At 46.6% G+C, this 22627-nt stretch overlaps 1 protein-coding gene across 1 annotated transcript in view; it reads right to left on the bottom strand.

Moving 5' to 3' along the window:
- Positions 1 to 22627, bottom strand: part of COG6 (component of oligomeric golgi complex 6) — a 166532-nt gene that overhangs the window by 28054 nt on the left and 115851 nt on the right. Inside the window, exons 13-14 of the mRNA XM_033950073.1 lie at positions 15413 to 15530; positions 428 to 559 (exon numbers count right to left, since the gene is read on the bottom strand). Of these exons, the coding sequence (XP_033805964.1) occupies positions 428 to 559; positions 15413 to 15530 (250 nt within the window). The remainder of the gene's footprint in view (positions 1 to 427; positions 560 to 15412; positions 15531 to 22627) is intronic.

Below are 22627 nucleotides of genomic sequence, written 5' to 3'. Positions count from 1 at the left end.
AGGTGACGTAGATCATGACAAAAGCTCACCTTTGTGCTAATCAGAAAGAGCGTATACCCTGTTTACCATCAGCTTATATTAAACAGAAAATAAAATGAGTCTGGATAGGGTCCTGGAAGAGGTACTACTACTGCCCCTTACTGAGTGTGCAAATTCTGATCCTTTGGTTGTCATAATAAGTTTCCCCTGCTTAATGTAAATGTAGTGTTTAACATAATTTTTAACTTTATTTTTCTTTTAATACAGATTAAAATTCCAAACACATTTTTAGTGCTTTTCAACTCTAGGCTAGAAAACACTAATGAAGTGGATAACACCATCCAAAGGGTGATAACTTGCCTTCTAGCAACCCTAATTTTTAATAAGGCAAAAGTTGAAAAGCACACAATCTATAGAAATGCATGATTTATTCTTCTTTGTTTATCACCTGTACAAAATCAGCTTGCCGAGCATCCAAAGGTACAACAGAAGAATCATGGGATGTAAGAACCTCTCGCAGTAATGCAAGTGTTTGATTAAGGGCAGAACTCGGTCCAAGATCAGGTGGCGGGAGTTCAAGCTAGGGAGAAAAAGGGTTGCTTTTTAATTTCAACCTTTGCTTCATTTTTTAAAAATTTTTTTATTCATTTTCAAACTTTCATCAAGTGTACCAATATCAAAACAGTAACAATGTATACATCACTTGATAACTTTTACTATTATAACTTATAATACAAATATTTAACCCCCTCCCCACCCAAAATATCCTCCCCCCACCCTATAATAACTGATGTATATTTCAAAAGAAAAATGGTGTTTAATCATTACAAAAGGATGTTAATGGCTCCCAAATTTTAATAACCTTTACTACATTTTAATCAAGCATCAACAATTCAAAATGTATTAAGAATGTTCCAGTATCACTTCACCATGCATTTTGTAGTACAATGTACAGGAAATCATATTTATTGCAAAGAAAACAGAACTCTACAGTTACTCCAAAATACAGCTTCCCAACATTACCAGTATATTATCATACCCTCTTTTCACTGCTTAAAATAAGCTCCCTATTTCATTCTATATTCAGTTTGAAACTATTTCTTGTCACCTATAACTATATTCATTCTAGCTCTATATTACCACTAAGTCCTTCTTTCTGATCTCCATTCATCAGGCAAACTCTTGTCTGTGCTGTCTCCTCCGATGCTTACTCCAGGCTCCAATTTCTGACTTGTTGCATAATGTGTATGGAATAGGCTTCCTATATGTGCTTTTTGCTCATCTCTGGAAGTGCAGGGCCACAGACTGACCAACCTTTTATGAATGTATGATAAACAAGTCTAAATCATTATGAAGTCTCTGCTATAAAATACCCTGGACTTTTACAGACCCATATGTGTGTGAAGGGGCATCATTCTTTGTTCCTCTGCTGTGTATGTTCATTGATAAGAACATAAGAACAGCCATATTGGGTCAGACCAATGGTCTATCTAGCCCAATCTCCTGTTTCCAACAATGGCCAATCCAGGTCACAGCACCCGGCTGAAACCCAAAATAGAAGCAACATTCCATGCTACCAATCCAGGGCAAGCAGTGGCTTCCCACATGTCTGTCTCAATAGCAGACTATGGACTTTTCCTTCAGAACTTGTTCAAACTTCTTAAACCTAGCTACGCAAATCACTATAACCACCTCCTCTGGCAACGAGTTTCAAAGCTTGACTATTTGTGTAAAAAAAATATTTCCTCCTATTTATTTTAAAAGTATTTCAATGTAATTTCATTGAGAGTCCCCTGGTTTTTGAACTTTTGGAAAGGGTGAAAAACCAATTCACTTGTACCCGTTCTACATCACTCAGGATTTTGTAGACCTCAGTCATATCCTCCCTTTACCATCTCTTTTCCAAGCTGAAGAGCCCCAAACTCTTTAGTTTTTCCTCATAAGAGAGAAGTTCTATCTTCTTTTTCATTTTGGTCGCTCTTCTTTGAGCCTTTTATAATTTCATTATATATTTTTTGACCAAAATTGTGCATAATACTCAAGGTGAAGACACACCATGGAGCGATAAAGAAGCATTATAATATTCTCGGTCTTATTTACCATCCCTTTCCTAATAATTCCTAGCATCCTGTATGCTTTTTTTGTTGCAGCCGCACACTGGGCAAAATATTTCAGCGTAGTATCAGCATTGGCACACAGATCTCTTTCTTGGGTGCTGACTCCTAAGGTGGACCCTAGCATCAGGTAACTATGATTTAGATTATTCTTCCCGATGCTCAGCATAATAACATGCTAATTATATGCATGCTATTTGTGTGAAGAATCGCTGGTAAAATGGGGAAGAACTGGGCCTGGCACATGCTCAGAAAAGCAATTGCTAGGCACAGCTCCTTCCTCCTATCAAGCTGCTCTCACTGCCCCAATCAACTGAGCCACAGGTTTCCTCAAAGGTGCTAGTGGCTTTGGGGCTTCCCCTGCTGGCTCAGCCACTATCAGCTGATAGGAAATATTTATAAACTATAAAGAGTTTTTACTTCATGCAAAATTGTCATTTCTTTAATAAGACATTAACTATTTTTTCTGAGGCCCTCCAAGTACCTACAAATCCAAAATGTGGCCCTGCAAAGGGTTTGAGCTTGAGACCACTGCTATAGGATATCCACTCTATTAACTATATTTGTGACATCTGCAGAAAGGCAAACCTTTTCTTCTAACTCTTCAGCAATGTCTCTCACAAATGTATTAAATTGAATCTGTCGCAGAAATAGATTCTTCCTCAGGCACTCCATTACTCATATTCCTTTCCTCTGAGCAAATTCCATTTACCACCACCCTCTGTCACCTGTCAATCAACCAGTTTCCAATCCAATTCACCACTTTGGGTCCTAAGTTCAATCCTCTCAGCTTATTCAAGAGTCTTTTGTGAGAAGCTATATCAAAAGCTTTGCTGAAATTCAAGTAGATTACAGCTAGTGCATGACCTTAGTTCTTTCGTCACCCAGTCAAAGAAATCATCTTTAATGTTTTTCGGCTGTTTGTGACATTCAGTAATGGTGGTTTCTCTATCTACCGATAAAAACAAAAGCTGTGGATGCTGATGTTCTGAGAATGATTTATTATAATCTCTTTCACAATAAAACCATATAAACATGAAAATACAAAAGTAATAGTCCAACCGGATCCTACAAGGTCCATGTTTCGGCGAACACGCCTTCCTCAGGGGATCCAACTGATGTCAAATACACAGGTAGAAAAATGGAATATAGTGTATTTGTCCTTAAGCAACACTTTATTTTACAGCACTGTGATATATATATTCTGTTATCTTCATCTTATCGTAATTTTACGTTGCTATTTATTCCAAACAGGTCCTGTCGGACATTACCTACAAAAATGTACATCTTATATTTTTGCTCAGCAAATTGTATTTCTATACTACTATCTTCTTAAGGTCGCTGCTCTCTTTATTTCCTCTGAATATTTGCATATTGTATTTCGCTGAATGTCCAGCACTCTTGATTGTAAACCGCCTAGAAGTCGCAAGATTGTGGCGGTATAGAAGAATAAAGTTATTATTATTATTATTTATTTTCCACTTTATCTCCCTTACAGTCCAGTTTCACTTTCTTCCTCACTGCTATTTTAATTTTCCGACCAATAACAACTCTCACGCTCTGGGCAGGCGACAGGAGAGCATGAGCATGTTTCGATGGTTTTATTGTGAAAGAGTATATAATAAATCATTCTCAGAACATCAGCATCCACACCTTTTGTTTTTATCGTTTGATTGATTCTACTATGGATTACTGGGTCTTCTTTTTTGTTTTGTTGTGGTTTCTCTATCTACATAAGAACATAAGAGTTGCCATACTTGGACAGACCGAAGGTCCATCAAGCCTAGTATCCTGTTTCCAGCAGTGGCCAACCCAGGTCACAAGTACCTGGCAAGATCTCAAAGTGGAGTTGCTTGTCCTAGGAATAAGCAGTGGATTTCCCAAGTCCATCTTAATAATGGCTTATGGACTTTTCTTTTAGGAAATTATCCAAACCTTTTTTAAACCCTGCTAACTGCTTTCACCACATACTCTGGCAACAAATTCCAGAGTTTAATTACACATTAGGTGAAGAAATATTTTCTCTGGTTTGTTTTAAATCACTACTTAGTAGCTTCAGCGCATACCCCCTAGTCCTAATATTTTGGGAAATAGTAAACAAGAGATTCACATCCTTGTTTGCTGGTGGCAGCATGATGTTTTACATCCTCTTCCTTCTCCCTAGGCTCCTGTTTTGTTTAAATTGAAATCTTGCTTCTTCTTTTCCTTGTGCTTTGTTTCTCATCCCCCACTTTTCACATTTTACTTTGCAAACCACTTAGAGACAGAGTTTTCCTTTGCAGTATATTAAATAAACTTGAAATCTCTATGCCTTGTGGACAATTCCAGGTTAGCCCATGGAAGAATCTTTTCCTGTGGCTCCTTTTTTCATATTCATAAAGCTAATGCCACAAATGCACAATTCCCTGGTGTTCCTTGATAAGTTAAATTGTCTTTCTAGAACAATTCTGATATGCACTTAATAACATATTCGGTAATAAGAATTATTACCAAAAGCATTTTTAAAATATCTTTTCAAGAATGTTTGATTTGATATTCCACCTTTCACACACATTTTAAGGTGGTTTACAATGTTAAGCAGATAGGTGAGCAAATCTTATTTATCAATGATGGTGAGGGATTGAGAGGGCAGATCAGCTTGGTAAGGAGGGGAACAGTATGGGTTGAAATTTCCTATCCCATCTTTCCAATTTTGGGGTAGAGGCCTGAAGGGGAAGTTACATCCATGCAGTCATACTACCTGACTCATCTTCCTCTAGTGTGTGGTGTGAGTGAATCCATGGCTTTATTCCTAACTAAATATTTTGAATGACTTATTGGACAGAAACCACAAGCAGCCAATAATTGCTTATTTGATTTGTAGGAATAAGTTAGATTTTTTATTTTAAAAATATACATGGAAAAGGTAAATGTCCTGGTCGATATTTAAAATGATTTAAATGGGCAGTAACTTCTCCTGCTCAATTAAATCACTTACCACCATCTAACCCCTAATATTTAGCGGCACTAAAACTGAATATTTCCTCTAACTGGCTCCAGAGAAAATAGGCATAAGAGGGATGGTACATGGGCAACGTTAGGGAGGAGCTGGAGGTTATGTAGGTGCCTGAACCTATATAGCAGGGGTGTCCAACCTGCGGCCCCGTGAAGTATTTTGTGCGGCCCCAGTTGAGGGCGATGCAGTGCTTTCCTCTGCTGCCCCCTGGTGTTTACCGTCCTGCTGGCTCTCTCCTCTGTCTTGCTGCAGCATTTGCGCGTTTGTGAGGCCCCAGAAACATTTTTTTTCGGCCAGTGCGGCCCAGGAAAGCCAAAAGGTTGGACACCCCTGCTGTATAACTAAGCATGTTAATTTAGGACAGCTCAAAAGCTGTCTTAAACTAACTTACTTAGCTATGCAGGTCCTGGCACTGAATTTTGACCAAGACCCATATAACTCTCTTTTATCTATACAGCCACCCCAGGTTTCCAAATTAGCTCCCTTCCTCTTAGCTCCCACCCCTACCCTCGAGACATAGTAGTCCCCTCACCAGGCCTACCTGATGTCCCTGATGGTCCATGGGGGTTATTTGGGGCAAAAGAGAAACACCTTCGCTCCTGCCCATTGCAGTTTCCCTTAGCAAATGGCTACTACAACCTCTTACCCATTTATAAAGGCCAGTTGCAAGAGGCTTGGGAGTGTGGGGGCTCGTTTCAAGGTGGGGGGATAGAGCTACTGATAACTGTGAGATGGGGGAGAAGGTAGGAGGGAGCGGGGCTCTTTTGGAGGCCTAGGAGGAGATCGGGGAGTGTGTGTGGGGGGACTTTAAAGGTAAAAGAGATATGAGGGTCCCAGCCAATATTCAGATAGAGCCAAATAAATGAATATTGGCTGAGACTCACATAGGCTCTGGCAACCCTATCACATTCATCCTTCAATATGCTGGTGCCAGACATGGCCTGGCATTAACTGGCACCAATTTCAATTTGTGCACGCATCTTGCTATACGCAATTCTAAAACAATGTGTGCCCAAATTCCAGAGTGCACAACCCCAAGGGGGTGTATAGGCAGGTCAGGGGCATTCTTAAAATGGGAAATTGGGTTCCAGGAATTAAACCTGGTTTCAACAGGCATAAGTTCCTGCACACAAATTTGGGCACCAAAACTGGTATTCAATGCTATATAATGGATACTTATCCTTGAGTGCCCGTTATAGAATAGCATTAAGTACCGATTACTTTCAGCAACAATTTATGAGCACCACTTACTGAATCTAGCCCTAAGTGCATAAACTGTGCCTGCTTTCCACATTTTACCCATATACTTTGTTTCTTCAAAATGTGTAGGAGAAATAGTTCCTGGGGTGTGCCTGCTGTGAATTTTCAAAGGGAAAAGTCTATAGGGGAATTTCCCTTTGAAAATTAGCTTGCAGAGAATCTGAAAATTTGCTTCACATTTTATATACAAAATACGGTAATATACATCAAAGCAAAGGGAAAGGAGGGAAGATTAAGACCAAAATACACTATGAAGTCAATCTAAAGAACAGAGAAGGCATTGCAGCTGTAGCAAAACAGAAACTACCACAACTGACAATATCTATTCTAACAAAAGTAAAACAGTACACTTCTCCCTCCGTATTCGTGGTTTCAGCATTCATGGTTTCGATTATTCACGGTGTTTAGCTTGCTGGCTCCTCCCCCCAAATTATATCAGCTTGCATAGAGAAATCGTTGATTCCAAGCATTTACAGAAAAAAATCAACGATTCCCAGCACATTCTTCACTGTTTTTGCCTCTCCTTCAGGAACAGGCCAGGTCTCCCACCATGTTATTCGCGGTTTCACCACATGCATCAGGGTTTTTAATAGAAAACAGCGAATAATATATGAAAAAGTTATTTGCGTTTTTTCTGTATTTGCGGTTCTGTTAATCCCCTATCACAGCGAATACGGAGGGAGAAGTGTATTTTAGGTGGCAAAAACAGCTACCATGGTCATAAGCTCTTCTCGTTTCTGACAAAAGAGAGGCCTATTTTGAAGCAAACGCTTTAACACAACATAAATGACTTCCAAATGCCTACTTGGAAATCTGAATCCTCAGCAGAAAAAAAGCATTCAGAATGGGCTTCTGTTCAGCAACACCAATCAATGCTGCAGCTGAAGGCAGTTTACAGTAGCAAATGAAGTCCTTCTTGGACTATTATTAGTATTGATTGTGCCCTGAACAAGATGTTCTCAGATCTGAAATGTGCCGTGTCCAGGGATATTTTGGCATTAATTTGAAACTGGAGTATAAGGCTGTTTTCATTTCCAAACTGCACGCAGTTCATGTCAACACTAGCCAAAGGTTCCTTTAAAAAAGCACTGATCTTTCTCTTTGACGTAGATGTGACAAGCATTTCTAAATTAGTGGTTCATTTACTTTAATATAGTTGTGTGCAAAAGTTTAGACACCCTTGCATGGTAGAGAGTTAAACAGTGTATCCAGCTTCTCACTTTCTTACTTCCTTACAACAATATGTCTCTTACACTCTCTCTTTCCTCCGTCCCTCTGCTATGTTCAATATTTCACTAACACTTCATCCCCTTGGTTCAGCTTTTCTCTTTCCCTTTCCTTCTCTCGCTTCCTCCCTGCAGGTCCTGCACCTCTCTTCCTTCCCTCTTGCCTCCTTCCCTTGGGTCCAACACCTCTATCCCCTCCCTTCAGCACCCAGCTGTGGGTTTGGAACCTCTCCCTTCCCTCCAGCTCCACTCCACCCACATGAGCCCAGCATCTGTTTTCCTTCTCCCCCCAATCTTCAGATCAGATCCATCAACTGTCTCCCTTCCCTTCAGCGCCATGTGGTCCAGCAACCCAAGCAACCCCCTGGCCCCTTTGCAGATGCAGCAGCAGCCCCCCTTATGAGTCCAGCAGCCCTCTTCCCTCACTATCATGGGTCCACTAGCCCCCCTTCCCTCCTTCGCTTGCTCAGTCATGGCTACAGGCAAAAAACAACAACCCTGCAACTCCCCTGGGTCGGCGCCCTTTGTGCATCCCGGGACAGGCCTACCAGAAGCTTCCTGGATGAAGAGGCAATATCACATGGAGGGCTGCTCCAGAATATTCTTCCCGCCGAATTCCTATTTCCGATGTAACTTCCAGTAAAACTGTCCAGGAAGCAAAGGAGGTGAAAAGGGGCTGACCAACATAAGAACATAAGAAGTTGCCTCTGCTGGGTCAGACCAGAGGTCCATCGCGCCCAGCAGTCCGCACCCGCGGCGGCCCATCAGGCCCATGACCTCTACGGTGATCTTTGTCTGAACCCTTAAATCCCCCTTGGTCTCTATCTATACTCTCTCTATATCCCATCTCTACCTCTATCTGTATCCCTCAATTCCCCCAAGGGGGAGTTGCAAGTTTTTGGGCTCATTTGTTTTTTGTAGGTAGCTGCGATCAGGAGCGAGGGTGCAAGGAAGGGGGGATGTTGGATCTGTAAAAGGAAGGGAGGGGGGCTGCTGGCTGGGAAGTTGGGAAGGGAGGCAACTCGCGGCATATCTCTTACTGCGGGGACAAGACCATTCACCGCTCCACGGAGTGGTGAAAAGCCTTGCTCCCATACCTGCAGCATCCAATTTTACCCCCGCGGCTTCCTGTGGCTAGGCACAGGAAACAGTCACTGTGTTATTCACTAGTTAGAGCAGCTGCCTCAGCACCCTGAGGTTGTGAGTTCAATTCCTACTGCAGTTCCACGAGTCTCTGGGCAAGTCACTTAACACTTCATTGCCCCAGGTACAAAACAAGTACTTGTCTAAATCTGTAAACTGTTTTAAAAGCAGTATATCAAGTTCCCTCTCTTTTACTTTGTTAATCCAACCAAAAACTGAAGCTTCTCACCTTTACCATATGCTCGTAATGCTATATCAGACCACTGAAAACCAGAACAGCCCTATCAGTCAGTTCTCACAGTACATAACCCATGTTTGTTTTTGTTGGTTTGCTTTCCTAATAATAGTCAAATAACTTAAAAACTTGGGAATCAATACTCAGCAGGGTAGCAGCTGCATAAAAATATATAGGTAAGTTACCCATAAAACTACCATATGAATATCTTGCTACAGATACACTTAAAGATATACATTCATATGTCAGAACGTTTAATGTGTTGTCTAACATTTCACATGTTATCTGTACAAAGTTAGGATTGCTATTTTTGTATACACTTCATAGAGAATGATATAGGGACAGAATTTGTCCCCGTCCCTGTGGGAAACCATCCCTGTGCCATTCTTTAAGGAGAGAGGGAAGAATCAGAGTATAAATGGGCACAGCAACTGACCCTCAAGCCTCACATTGAAGAAAGCTGGTGTAGAAGGACTAAGGTTGAGATAGATGCCGAAGAACGACATGGGATGATTTCCTGCGGCTATCCGTGGGGGTGGGGACAAATACTGCACCCATGTCCTTTTCTATGACTTAAAATGGACCAGTTATTTGGATGGTAAAGTTGCTTACCTATACAGTAGATTAAGATCAACTACACAAGAGGTGATGTCGGGATCCGGAAGGTTCGCCCCCCACATTTCGCCCCCCACATTTCGCCCCCCACATTTCGCCCCCAGACACATTTCGCCCCCACACATTTCGCCCCCACACATTTCGCCCCCCGGATGTTTCGCCCCCACACATTTCGCCCCCACACATTTCGCCCCCAGCAATTCGCCCCTCACATTTCGCCCCCCACATTTCGCCCCCACACATTTCGCCCCCAGCAATTCGCCCCTCACATTTCGCCCCCCACATTTCGCCCCTAGGTATTTTTCGCCCCCACACATTTCGGAGCGCAAATCCTTACCTCACGGGCCCTCAGTCCAGCTGCTGGTGTGCGCGAGCGAAGCCAAGGGGGGGAGGGAGTCGAAGTCTGGCCCCGCCCCCGGGCTTTCCCCTTTTTCGTCCGCGATCCGCTAGGACATGAAGGGGGATCGGGGCTTGGTAACTGCACCAACTTAAAATAAAAGAGACCCAAAATTAGGCTGCATTTTGTAAAAATTCTCTGCATCTGTTTTGCAGATGCCCACTCCCTCCCTCTATTCTGGCAAGCAGCTCCAGCGTCAGGGTATTTCCAGCCCCTGCGGTGTCTCCTCCCGACTCTGCTCCATGGCATCACTGTCATCTGACGCCAGGTCCGAGGCGGTGTCTGAATCGCTGGCTTCCAGGCATGCCCGAGCTGGATTCACAATAACAGCCCGCCGTTTTTCATCCTACCGCCGCGACTCCTCTCCAGCGGCGACTCCTCTCAAGCAGCCCCCCCCCCCACCCTTTACCCTGCCCCAGCCTCACGAGGAGAGAGCCGGGAAGCAGGGTGCAGGGAAAGCGCGACGCTCCCAAGCAGAAGGTACGCCCGTGCGGGGCGGACCGCTCCTTTCCGCCCTCCCTTTTTTAGCGCTGGCCACTACGCTAAACTGGTCCCCACGCGGCCCGCGGCATGTGAGGAGGGAGTTGCGGCCCGTGGCCTGGGGGGGGGAGGGAGAGGCCGGCCCGGAACGCTGTCGCAGCGCCAACGCGACCCGCGCCCTAGGAGGAAGGAGTCGCCGGCTCAGAAACGCCGGCGCGGCTACCGCCGCGACTCCTCTCCAGCGGCGACTCCTCTCAAGCAGCCCCCCCCCCACCCTTTACCCTGCCCCAGCCTCACGAGGAGAGAGCCGGGAAGCAGGGTGCAGGGAAAGCGCGACGCTCCCAAGCAGAAGGTACGCCCGTGCGGGGCGGACCGCTCCTTTCCGCCCTCCCTTTTTTAGCGCTGGCCACTACGCTAAACTGGTCCCCACGCGGCCCGCGGCATGTGAGGAGGGAGTTGCGGCCCGTGGCCTGGGGGGGGAGGGAGAGGCCGGCCCGGAACGCTGTCGCAGCGCCAACGCGACCCGCGCCCTAGGAGGAAGGAGTCGCCGGCTCAGAAACGCCGGCGCGGCTACCGCCGCGACTCCTCTCCAGCGGCGACTCCTCTCAAGCAGCCCCCCCCCACCCTTTACCCTGCCCCAGCCACACGAGGAGAGAGCCGGGAAGCAGGGCGCAGGGAAAGCGCGACGCTCCCAAGCAGAAGGTACGCCCGTGCGGGGCGGACCGCTCCTTTCCGCCCTCCCTTTTTTTTTTTTTTTTTTTTTAAACATCGGGAGCCGAAGCCCCGATCCCCCTTCATGTCCTAGCGGATCGCGGGGGCGGGGCCAGACTTCGACTCCCTCCCCAGCAGCTGGACTGAGGGCCCGTGAGGTAAGGATTTGCGCTCCGAAATGTGTGGGGGCGAAAAATACCTGGGGGCGAAATGTGGGGGGCGAAATGTGAGGGGCGAATTGCTGGGGGCGAAATGTGTGGGGGCGAAATGTGGGGGGCGAATTGCTGGGGGCGAAATGTGCGGGGGCGAAATGTGTGGGGGCGAAACATCCGGGGGGCGAAATGTGCGGGGGCAAAATGTGTGGGGGCGAAACATCCGGGGGGCGAAATGTGCGGGGGCGAAATGTGAGGGGCGAATTGCTGGGGGCGAAATGTGGGGGGCGAAACTTCCGTGAACCGGTGATGTCATCTTGATGGTCTCAATATTGCCAGTCACCAGCAATGTTGCACAACATAGCCGTTCACCAGCCAATCCAGGGATCAGGATATTCAGCGGGAGATAGCCAGCTATCTCATGCTGAATACTGGTGTCTAGCCGGCTGTATGCTATTTAGCTGGCCAGGAGCCATTCCTGGCCATGTCTAGGACGATTCATTGTGGCCGTTTAAGATTCGCCAGTTCAGCGTGGCCTTTTCTTCATTTAAGAGCCACCATTTCAGTGAAGCCCTTTCATCGCGGGACTATTCAGCATGGCCTGGGGTTCCAGTATGTGGTGGGGGGCAATGCCCCTCCACACCCTCCGAACCAGCATGTGGCACATGTGGTGGTGGGGCAAAGCCCCCTCACACCACACCATCAGCACTCCACCTTGATCCATCAATACCCCCCCCCCCGATCAAGCACTCCACTTCAATCCAGAATGAAGGGCTGCACTCCACTTAATCCAGCATGAAGGTCTGAACAGTCCTGTGATGAAAAGGCAGTTCTAAACAATTCCAAACTGAAATGGTGGCTCTTAAATGGCTGCGATGAATGGCCCAGCATGCAGAGATGAACTGCACTACCACCATCACTTTGGTAAAAGTGTGTGGCGTCGTTGCAAGACCAAAGGGCAGCAAGGAGAACTGGAAATGCTGTTCCAGGACATGGAATCTTAAGTATTTCCTGTGAGCCGTAAATATAGGAATATGAATATAAGCCTTCATAAAATCCAGGGAGGCTAGGAATTCCCCCAGCGCTACTGCTGCAATAACCGAACGTATGGTGTCCATGCAGAAATGAGGCACTTTCAGCACTTAATTCACAAATTTGAGTTCCAGGATCAGTCTGCAATCTTCTGAGCCCAAGCCTGATTCTTCATCCAGGACAAGCTCTATGGCTCGAATATCCAAGAGTCTTTTTATTGTTGCTCAAACTTTGATTGCTTTTTTTTTTTTTCCATCTGACTAGCCAGTAAATCTACAAAAAGGTCCAGGAGTGAGTGACAAAATTCAATCTTGTAGCCCTCCCGAATGATTTCCAGAACCAAGCAATCTAAGCATAACTGTGCCCAGACCCTCCAGAAAGCTGACAACCTGCCTCCTATCGGGGGGGGGGGGGAGGGAGGGGCAGGCATGTCTACTAACTTGGTGTCATTGTGCTTTCTTGGAGGCTAGAGATGGTCGAGAACTAGAGGCTTGTGGTTGTCTGACATCACCTAACCTCTGTCTGGACCCCTCAGTATGCCTCTGTGCCAAATAATTCCTTAGTATGGATGAAATCTTTGAGAGCCTCAAAAATTTGCATGCCTGGAGTTTCTAGCAACTCAAGGTCTACTGTCTGGCAGAGCTTTAGGTTGATGATCTGCTACATTAGCAATAAGATCGTCCAAGCCCTTACCAAAATGCATCTGTCTTTTGAAAGGGAGTCTGCTTAGAATGGCCTTAGAAGCTGAATCTCCAGCCCACTGCCTGATCCAGAGCATTCTGTGGGCAGAGAAGGAATAAGTGGAAACTTTGCTCATGACTCTAATAATGTCATAAAGAGTGTCCACTACATAATTTACTCCCGACAGTACTATTTGGGAGCTGTCCTCACCATCCAACCCTGGAAGCCGACTGGGATGAGTGTGGAAAGTACATGTCCCAAATGAGGCTACCGCAGTGGCCTTAATCCCTAGTGCTAAGGCTTCAAATTGTCTTTTAAGGATCATATCCATCTTGAGATCCTATGCGTCTATAAACATCATACCTACTTTGCTGGGTAAGGAAGTCTGCTTGGTGACTTGTGCTACCAGCGAATCCACCTTAGGTTGTATAAATATCTGCTGGAAATCAGGAGCCATTGGGTAGATTTTGGACATGGGCTTAGCTACCCAGAAAGCCCTCCAGGGCCTCACAGTATTCTGTAATTAGCTTACTGATGAACGGATGAGAGGAAAGAACGTGGTATGAGCTATGGAGCCATTCATAACTGAGTACTGTGAAATTGAGGCTTGCGTGGATTTCAAATTTAATTTCTGCAGCAAGTCCATAATAATGCCCAGGATCAATGCTATCTTGAACAGGCAACACAATATAGGGTCCTCTCCTTGGTCTAGGACCACCATAACCTCTTGATCACCAGTCTCACACTAAGAACCAACATCTTCCAGGAAAGAAGCAGCTCCCTGGGACAGTAAAGGCATGGATACAGACTCCTAATCATCCTAATCCTTCTACAACTGGATTTCTTGGTCCTGGGCTGGGTCAGATGCTGGTAAAGGGTACTCAGAGAGAACACCTGAATGCTCCACCTCGATGTATCTCCAGAAATGTGGGAGAACCCCCCAAAATTTAAATAGGCATTTCGCATCAGACTTATAAAATCCGGAGTAAAGCCTTAAAGCCCTGCCCTGACAGCCCAAAGAACTCCTGCAGACTCAATGCATCTCCTCTTGGGCTTTGCAGCAACTGCGCATTTGTGCTTCACCAACTCACTGTCTGAGGGCTCCTGCAGGGATCTCTTCCCTGGAAAATGAGCCCCTGCAGATCCCCAGCCCTAGAGGTCTCAGAGGTGGCTAAGCATATGGATCCCCTCCCTTACATATCCCTTGACACACAGAACACAGATGCTTCCGAGTCAATCATCTAGCACAAACCTGGCATGATATAGGGTTAGAAAGACTTGGAATCCATCTCTCCTGATTTTAATCAAAATCGAGAGGTTTGGGGTCAGATTCAGGCTTTTTAAAATAAAATTGGGAAATCCAAAATGGCTACCGCAACTGCGATTTTGGAGCCATAAATGGCCTGGAAAAACCAAACTAAAATTTCTTAATTAAAAAAAAGACTGCTTTCTGGTGAAGGGGGAGCCCTTATAACTGGCCCCAGAAACTCCCAAAACTGCAAAATTCAGACCCTTCCTCATTTTCCCCATAGGCTGCAATAGCCTTACTCACTGTGCTAAGAGATGCCTGTCTGCTTCAGCTCAGAACTGCAGCTGGGAACTGGAGAAGATTTCTGCCTTAAATTAACTCAACAATTTGTGTTCTTTGGGTTGCCAGTCGGACCGAGCCTCAACCCCCTTTAATCCTCATGTTGAAATGGGTAAGGAAATGTAGCCAGCTCCCAATAAAGCCCAAATGGCTGGACACTGGGCCAAAAAGCCTGCACTCAAGCTCCTGATAAATCAGGGATGTGAGCAAGCTACTAGGAGAACGAATCCCCAAACTCCAAAAATATAAAAGCAGGCTGGTTAGACAGGTATCCTTGAAGGGTGATCCTGCTAACTGCAGACTTCAGCGAAGTGAGTCTGTGTCTTCTCCCAGGCAGAGGTTCCAGGTTATTGGGAAGCTGTGGGCAACACACCTCAAAATTTGGATCCAAACAACAAACCCCCCAAATAATAAACACACAGAGCAGAAAGACACTTCTCAATTTGCTTGCTTGAGGAAGGGAAAACTGAAGGGGCATGGGCCAGCCTTCCGGGAAGTAGGCAGAATTGAAAGATGTGTGACATCCTGCAATCAACTTGCGGGTTCAGGACTACGAGACACATTGCACTAGAAAAGTTATATGGGTTCAGCACTGACCGTCAGCAACACCCACATAACTTATTTATTTATTTATTCAATTTTCTATACCATTCTCCCATGGGAACTCAGAATGGTTTACATGTCACTATGCCAGTGGCCGAATATGGCCCAGTACTATACAACTTTGACTGAGAAATATGGTATCTTCAAATTGTCATCCTATATTATCTAAATATCTTGATAATTTCGAGTTTGAAAACATACCTTGTCCATTAGTTTACTTGCATGGAGGTTCAGGCTATTGAAGAATATTTTTTTACTTAACAAATGCATTTCTTCAATTGTCGTTAACAGTGTCGTTGTGCTGTTTCCTATGATTCCACTGAAAATTCAAACACAATTAAGTCAATTTTAACAAACAAACAATTAGACTTTTTGGTGGGAAAACTTATGCTTACGTTACAAATACTGTATGAGAAGATGAATGCTGACATGCTGGGGCATCTTTTGTGGCTTCGTTATAGTTGGTTTTTAATTTTTTTTCCCCGTTGTTTTAGTACACACACATCCAGGGGAGGGTAGGAGGATTTTTTTTCTTCCTTTTATCTGGTTTTATTTCCTGATGAATATGTTGGATATGGGAGGGGTTTTTATTTTTTCTGTACTACTATTGATTAATTATAAGTGCTTATTATGATTATTAATATATGTATGTATATTGTTTTGCACTTTTGTTAGTTTTGAAAATTTAATAAAGATTTATAAAAAAGCAAATAAACAATCACTTTAATAATTTATCCCCCCCCCACACCCCTTTTCACAAAACTGCTAAAGCGGTTTTTAGTGCAGGCCGGCACGCTGAATGCTCTGCGCTGCTCCCGACGTTCATAGGAACTCTATGAGTGTCAGGAGCAGCGCAGAGCATTCAGCGTGCTTTTGACTCCTAACTCCTCTCACCTTGGGTTCTGCATCTCCTACCCTCTATGTCATGTCTGTCTGTCCAAGTTAAATTGTAAGCTCTTCTGAGCAGGGACTATCTATAAATGTCAAAATGTACAGCGATACGTATGACTTTCAGCACTATATAAGTAATAAGTAGTAGTAGTAGTAGCGTGCGCTACAAAGTGCTTCCAGGATTTTGTAAAAGGCGAGGGGGGGTTTAGCTGGCTAACTTCAAGACTTAGCCGATTAAAATTCTGCTTTTCAAAGGTCTTCTTGAGTGGCCAAATTTAATTATTTAAGTTCAAAAAGTAGCTAAATTGAGCAGATCAAAAAAGGTGTGCTTCGGGGGGCAGTCTGGGAGCAGGCTTACAAATTAATCACTATCCCTATTTACTAATGCTTTGCAAACAATAATGATGTTTTTATGCAACAGACTTAATGGCATTATCATGCATTATCACCTGCAATAACAAGCTTTAGTAAAGAGCAGCCTTTAAATATTATAAAGGTATTTCTGTGGATAAAAAAGACTTTTATCATGGTGATTACAAAACTTGATTTCTGTAATGCATTGTATTTAGGTAAGGGTGCCCAAAAGGTCAATCGCAATTGACTAGTAGATCGCAAAGGCAATGCAAGTCAATCACGGAGCCCATCCCAAGCTCCACGATAGACTCGCGTTGCCTTTGCATTCTGTTCTCCCTGCTTCCCCGACACCAAGTCAGGCGTGTACAAGCACCAGGCCCACAGCCTTCCCCCCCCCCGACGTCAATTCTGACATCGGAGAGGAAGTTCCGGGCCAGCCAATTGCTGCCTAGCTGGCCTGGAACTTCTTCTCCGACATCAGAATTGACGTTGGGGGTAGGGGGGGGGGAAGGTTGTGGGTCCGGCACTTGTAAGTGACTGGCGTAGGGGAAGCAGGGAGAAATCTGCGGCGGTGGCGGGTGGGGAACGGAGAGAGAAAGAAAGACAGAAAGAGGGGGTGGGAAGAGAGAAAGAGAGAAAGAAAGAAAGGGGGCAGGGAGAGAGAAAGAAAAAGTTGGACTCATGGAGGGACAGAGAGAGATGGTTGGGGAATGGAATGAGGTCTGGAGGAGAAGCATGCAGGAGGCAGAAAGAAAGAAATATTGGATTTACAGTCAGAAGAAGGAAGTGCAATCAGAGACTCAAGAAATCACCAGACAGCAAAGGTAGGAAAAATTATTTTATTTTAAATTTAGTGATCAAAATGTGTCTGAACTTATATTTGCTGTCTATATTATGCACTATGCGATAGCGGTTTTTAGTGCAGGAAGCCTATGAGCATCGGGAGAAGAGCGGGGCATTCAGCACAGCTTCCTGTGCTAAAAACTGCTATTGCAGTTTAGTAAAAGGGGAGGGGGTATATTTGTCTATTTTTGTATAGTTGTTACTGAGGTGAGATTGCATATTTTAAAGTCATCTGCCTTGACCTGTTTGAAAAAAAAACCTGAATATAAATGATAATTTACATTTTCTCTGCGTACAGTGTGCTTTGTGTTTTTTAAAAATTTTATTGTTGGTAGGTCATTTTGACTTGGTCATTATAAAAATAGCTTGCAAGCCAAAAAAATGTGGGCACCCCTGCTTTTAGATATCATAAAATACAGAGTGAAGCATCTGCAGGTTGTGCAAAATACTGCAGTGTGATTGATTTCTAGGGTACCTAGATATGAGCATATTTCACCAGTGTTAAAAAGCACAGTTATTTACCGTAACAGGTGTTATCCAGGGACAGCAGGCAGATATTCTTTACGCATGGGTGACGTCACCGACAGAGCCCTCGGTACGGACCTTTTTAACTAGAAAGTTCTAGTTGGCCGCACCGCGCGTGCGCGAGTGCCTTCCCGCCCGACAGAGGAGTGCGTGGTCCCCAGTTAGGATAAGCCAGCTAAGAAGCCAACCCGGGGAGGAGGGTGGGACGTAAGAATATCTGCCTGCTGTCCCTGGATAACACCTGTTACGGTAAGTAACTGTGCTTTATCCCAGGACAAGCAGGCAGCATATTCTTTACGCATGGGTGACCGCCAAGCTAACAAAGAGGGAGGGGGGATGGTTGGCCATTAGGAAAATAAATTCTGTAGTACAGACTGGCCGAAGTGCCCATCCCGTCTGGAGAATGCATCCAGGCAGTAGTGAGTAGTGAACGTGTGAACTGAGGACCAAGTGGCAGCCTTGCAGATTTCCTCAATGGGTGTGGAACGGAGGAAAGCAACAGAAGCAGCCATAGCTCTAACCCTGTGAGCCGTGACAGCACCTTCTAGTGACAGACCGGCCCGAGCATAACAGAACGCGATGCAGGCTGCGAGCCAGTTGGACAGCATCCGTTTAGAGACAGGGCGACCTAGACGGTTAGGATCGAAGGTCAGGAAGAGCTGAGGGGACAAGCGGTGGGCCCTTGTACGATCAAGATAGTAGGCCAGGGCACGCTTGCAATCTAGAGTGTGTAATGCCTGTTCCCCAGGATGTGAATGAGGTTTCGGGAAAAAGACAGGCAACACAATGGACTGGTTGAGGTGAAAAGCTGAGACCACTTTGGGAAGGAACTTAGGGTGGGTACGCAGAACCACTTTGTCATGGTGAAAAACAGTGAACGGTGGATCAGCTACCAGTGCATGCAACTCACTAACCCTCCTGGCAGAGGTGATGGCAATGAGGAAAAGCACCTTCCAGGTGAGAAGTTTGAGCGAAGTTGTGGCAAGAGGCTCAAAAGGTGGTTTCATGAGGGCTGATAAAACCACATTCAGGTCCCAGACAACAGGAGGAGGTTTCAGAGGTGGTTTGACATTGAAGAGGCCTCTCATGAATCGGGAGACCAGTGGATGAGCCGTGAGAGGTTTCCCGAGGATAGGCTCATGAAACGCAGTGATGGCACTGAGGTGGACTCTGATTGAGGTAGACTTGAGGCCAGCATTGGACAGAGAGAGCAAATAGTCCAGTATCGTTTCCACCTGCAAAGAGGTGGGATCGTGATGACGCTGTAGGCACCAAGAGGAGAACCTGGTCCACTTCTGATGGTAACATTGGAGGGTGGTCGGTTTCCTGGAGGCGTCTAAAATGAGACGGACAGGCTGAGACAGATTCCCTGGGGAGGTCAGCCCGAGAGAAACCAAGCTGTCAGGTGGAGCGAAGACAGATTGGGATGCAGTAGAGACTGATGTTGTTGTGTAAGTAGAGTAGGAAACACAGGAAGAGGAATGGGCTCCCTGGAGCTGAGCTGAAGCAGGAGGGAAAACCAGTGTTGGCGAGGCCACCGAGGAGCGATGAGAATCATGGTGGCCCTGTCCCTGCGGAGTTTGAATAACGTCCGCAACATCAGAGGTAGTGGAGGAAAAGCATAGAGGAACCGATCCGTCCAGTCGAGCAGGAATGCATCTGGGGTCAGGCGATGAGGAGAGAAGAGTCTGGAACAGAACTGGGGCAGCTGATGGTTGTGAGGCGCTGCAAAGAGGTCCACCTGCGGAGTGCCCCAGCGAGCAAAGATGGAGTGGAGTGTTGAAGGGTCCAGAGTCCATTCGTGAGGTTGAAGGATGCGGCTGAGGTTGTCGGCCAGGGAGTTCTGTTCGCCCTGGATATAGACAGCCTTGAGGAAGAGATTGCGAGCCGTGGCCCAGGTCCAGATGCGGAGAGCCTCCTGACAAAGGAGGCGAGATCCGGTGCCGCCTTCCTTGTTTATGTAGTACATGGCGACTTGATTGTCTGTGCACAGGAGAAGAACCTGAGGGTAGGGAAGGTGCTGGAAGGCCTTGAGAGCATAGAACATGGCTCTGAGTTCCAGGAAATTGATGTGATGTTGACGCTCCTGAGGGGTCCAGAGTCCCTGGGTGCGTAGATCTCCGAGGTGCGCTCCCCACGCATAGGGGGAGGCATCCGTGGTGATGATCATGGAGTAAGGGGGTAGATGAAAAAGAAGACCCCTGGAAAGATTTGAGGAGTTCAACCACCATTGAAGAGATTGATGAAGAGACGATGTCACAGAGATGGGATGAGAAAGAAGATCCGTGGTCTGTGACCATTGGTCGGCAAGAGTCCATTGAGGTGTCCTGAGGTGGAGTCGCGCCAGAGGAAGCACATGGACCGTCGAGGCCATGTGGCCCAGGAGGACCATCATCTGACGGGCCGGGACGGAGTGATGAAGGAGCACCTGACGACAGAGGTGGAGCAGTGTCCGTTGACGGTCGGAGGGGAGAAACGCCCTCATTAGTGTGGTGTCGAGAACTGCTCCAATGAATTGAAGTCGCTGTGTGGTAAGCAGATGCGACTTGGGGTAGTTGATCTCGAACCCCAGGAGATGGAGGAGAGAGATGGTGTGATGAGTGGCTTGTAGCACACGTGGAGACGTAGGTGCTTTCACCAACCAATCGTCCAAGTAGGGGAACACCTGGAGGTCGTGAGACCTGAGGAAGGCCGCCACCACAATAAGGCACTTGGTGAACACCCTGGGTGATGAAGCGAGGCCAAAAGGTAGCACTTTGTACTGATAGTGGCGGTGTTGAACCTGAAATCGCAGGAAGCGACGTGAAGTCGGATTGATTGGAATGTGAGTGTAGGCCTCTTTGAGGTCCAGGGAACATAGCCAGTCGTGCTGAGAGAGAAGAGGGTAGAGCGTGGCAAGGGAGAGCATTCTGAACTTCTCCTTGACTAGACACTTGTTGAGGTCCCTGAGATCGAGAATGGGACGGAGGTCTCCTGTCTTCTTGGGAACCAGGAAGTAGCGGGAGTAGAATCCCTGACCCCGTTGTTCCGGAGGCACCTCTTCGATGGCATTGAGAAGAAGGAGGGATTGGACCTCCCTCAGGAGGAGGGGGGTTTGGGAGAAGTGAGAAGCAGACTCTACGGGAGGGTTGTCTGGTGGAGGAGTCTGGAAGTTGAGAGAGTAGCCGTGGCGGATGATGTTGAGGACCCACTGGTCCGATGTGATGACCTCCTAACGGCTGAAGAAGATGTGGAGACGGCCTCCGATTGGTTGTGGAAGAGGCAATGAAGGTGGAAGACTGGCTATGCCCTGGAGAGAAGAGTCAAAAGGGCTGAGAAGGCTTTGAAGGTTGAAGAGGCTTGGTGGGTTGGTTGGACTGAGAACGAGCCTGGGTATGGTGTTGTTGCTGACGGGGTCGCCGAGGTTGTTGCGACGGCGGATTGAGTGGTCTGGCTGAGAACCTGCGCTGATAGGAGGATTGTGGCCTGTAAGGTCGAGCAGGTGGAGCCTTTTTCTTTGGTTTAATCAGGGTATCCCATCTGGTTTCATGGGCCGAGAGTTTCTGGGTAGTGGAATCCAGGGACTCCCCAAAAAGTTCATCCCCGAGACAGGGAGCGTTGGCCAGACGGTCTTGGTGGTTGATGTCCAAATCCGATACTCTCAGCCAGGCCAGGCGGCGCATGGCGACAGCCATGGCAGAGGCACGGGAGGTCAGTTCGAAGGAATCGTAGATAGAACGGACCATAAATTTTCTCAGCTGAAGGAGACCAGAAATTTGTTGTTGGAAAAGTGGAATCTTTCTCTCCGGAAGATACTTTTGGAGGGCGGACAGCTGTTGGACCAAGTGTTTCATGTAAAATGAAAAATGGAAGGAGTAATTGTTCGCCCTGTTGGCCAGCATGGCATTCTGATAGAGCCTCTTGCCAAACCTGTCCATAGTTTTGCCTTCTCTGCCAGGAGGGGTGGAGGCATAGACGCTGGAGCCCTGAGTTTTCTTCAAGGTGGATTCAACCAGAAGAGACTCATGGGGCAATTGAGATTTATCGAACCCTGGAATCGGGATAACTCGGTAGAGGTTATCCAGCTTGCGGGGAGCCCCGGGTACCGTAAGAGGGTTCTCCCAATTTTTGTAAAAAGTCTCCCGTAGGATGTCGTGCACGGGTAACTTGAGGAACTCCTTAGGTGATTGCTCAAAATCCAAGGCCTCCAGAAAGGCTTGGGATTTTTTGGAGTCTGACTCAAGAGGGAGAGACAAAGCGGCTGACATCTCCCTGAGGAACTTTGAGAACGAGGATTGCTCAGGTTTGGAAGTGGTATCGGGTGCTGAGGGGTCCTCGTCCGATGAGGAGACATCCTCCTCGGTACCGGGGGGGGATTCTTCCCATAAGTCCGGGTCCCGGACCTCCGGGTGCGCATGCCGAGAAACCGGGGTGGAAGGCTCGGTATGGTGGGTCTTAGATAGAGATTTACCAGAGCGCACCGAAATGGTACCGGGAGAGGAAGATCGGTGGCGATCCCGGTCCCGGGAAGAACGGTGCCCCGCCCGGTCCCGAGGCGGATCCGTAGTGGTATGTGAGTGAACCACAGGATGGGTGTGGAGTTGTTCAGCCGAGAGAATCGGCATGGATGTATTGATTGGTACCGATGGGGTGGATACCGGTTGTTCGGCACGGGGCTCGGGCCGGTCTGGTACCGAAAGGAGCGGTGCCAGGATAGTAGGCAACAGGTGCTGGAGTTGATGCTGCAGCTGTTCCTGTAGTTGTGTTTGGAGGATGGCCGCGATGCGGTCATCCAGGGGTGGCACCGGAACCGCTTTCTTTTGC

The sequence above is a fragment of the Geotrypetes seraphini genome, chromosome 6 (assembly GCF_902459505.1).
Source record: "Geotrypetes seraphini chromosome 6, aGeoSer1.1, whole genome shotgun sequence".
NCBI lineage: Eukaryota > Metazoa > Chordata > Amphibia > Gymnophiona > Dermophiidae > Geotrypetes > Geotrypetes seraphini.
Note: the sequence above shows the minus strand (reverse complement) of the source record. Positions and strands in the feature narration are given on the sequence as shown.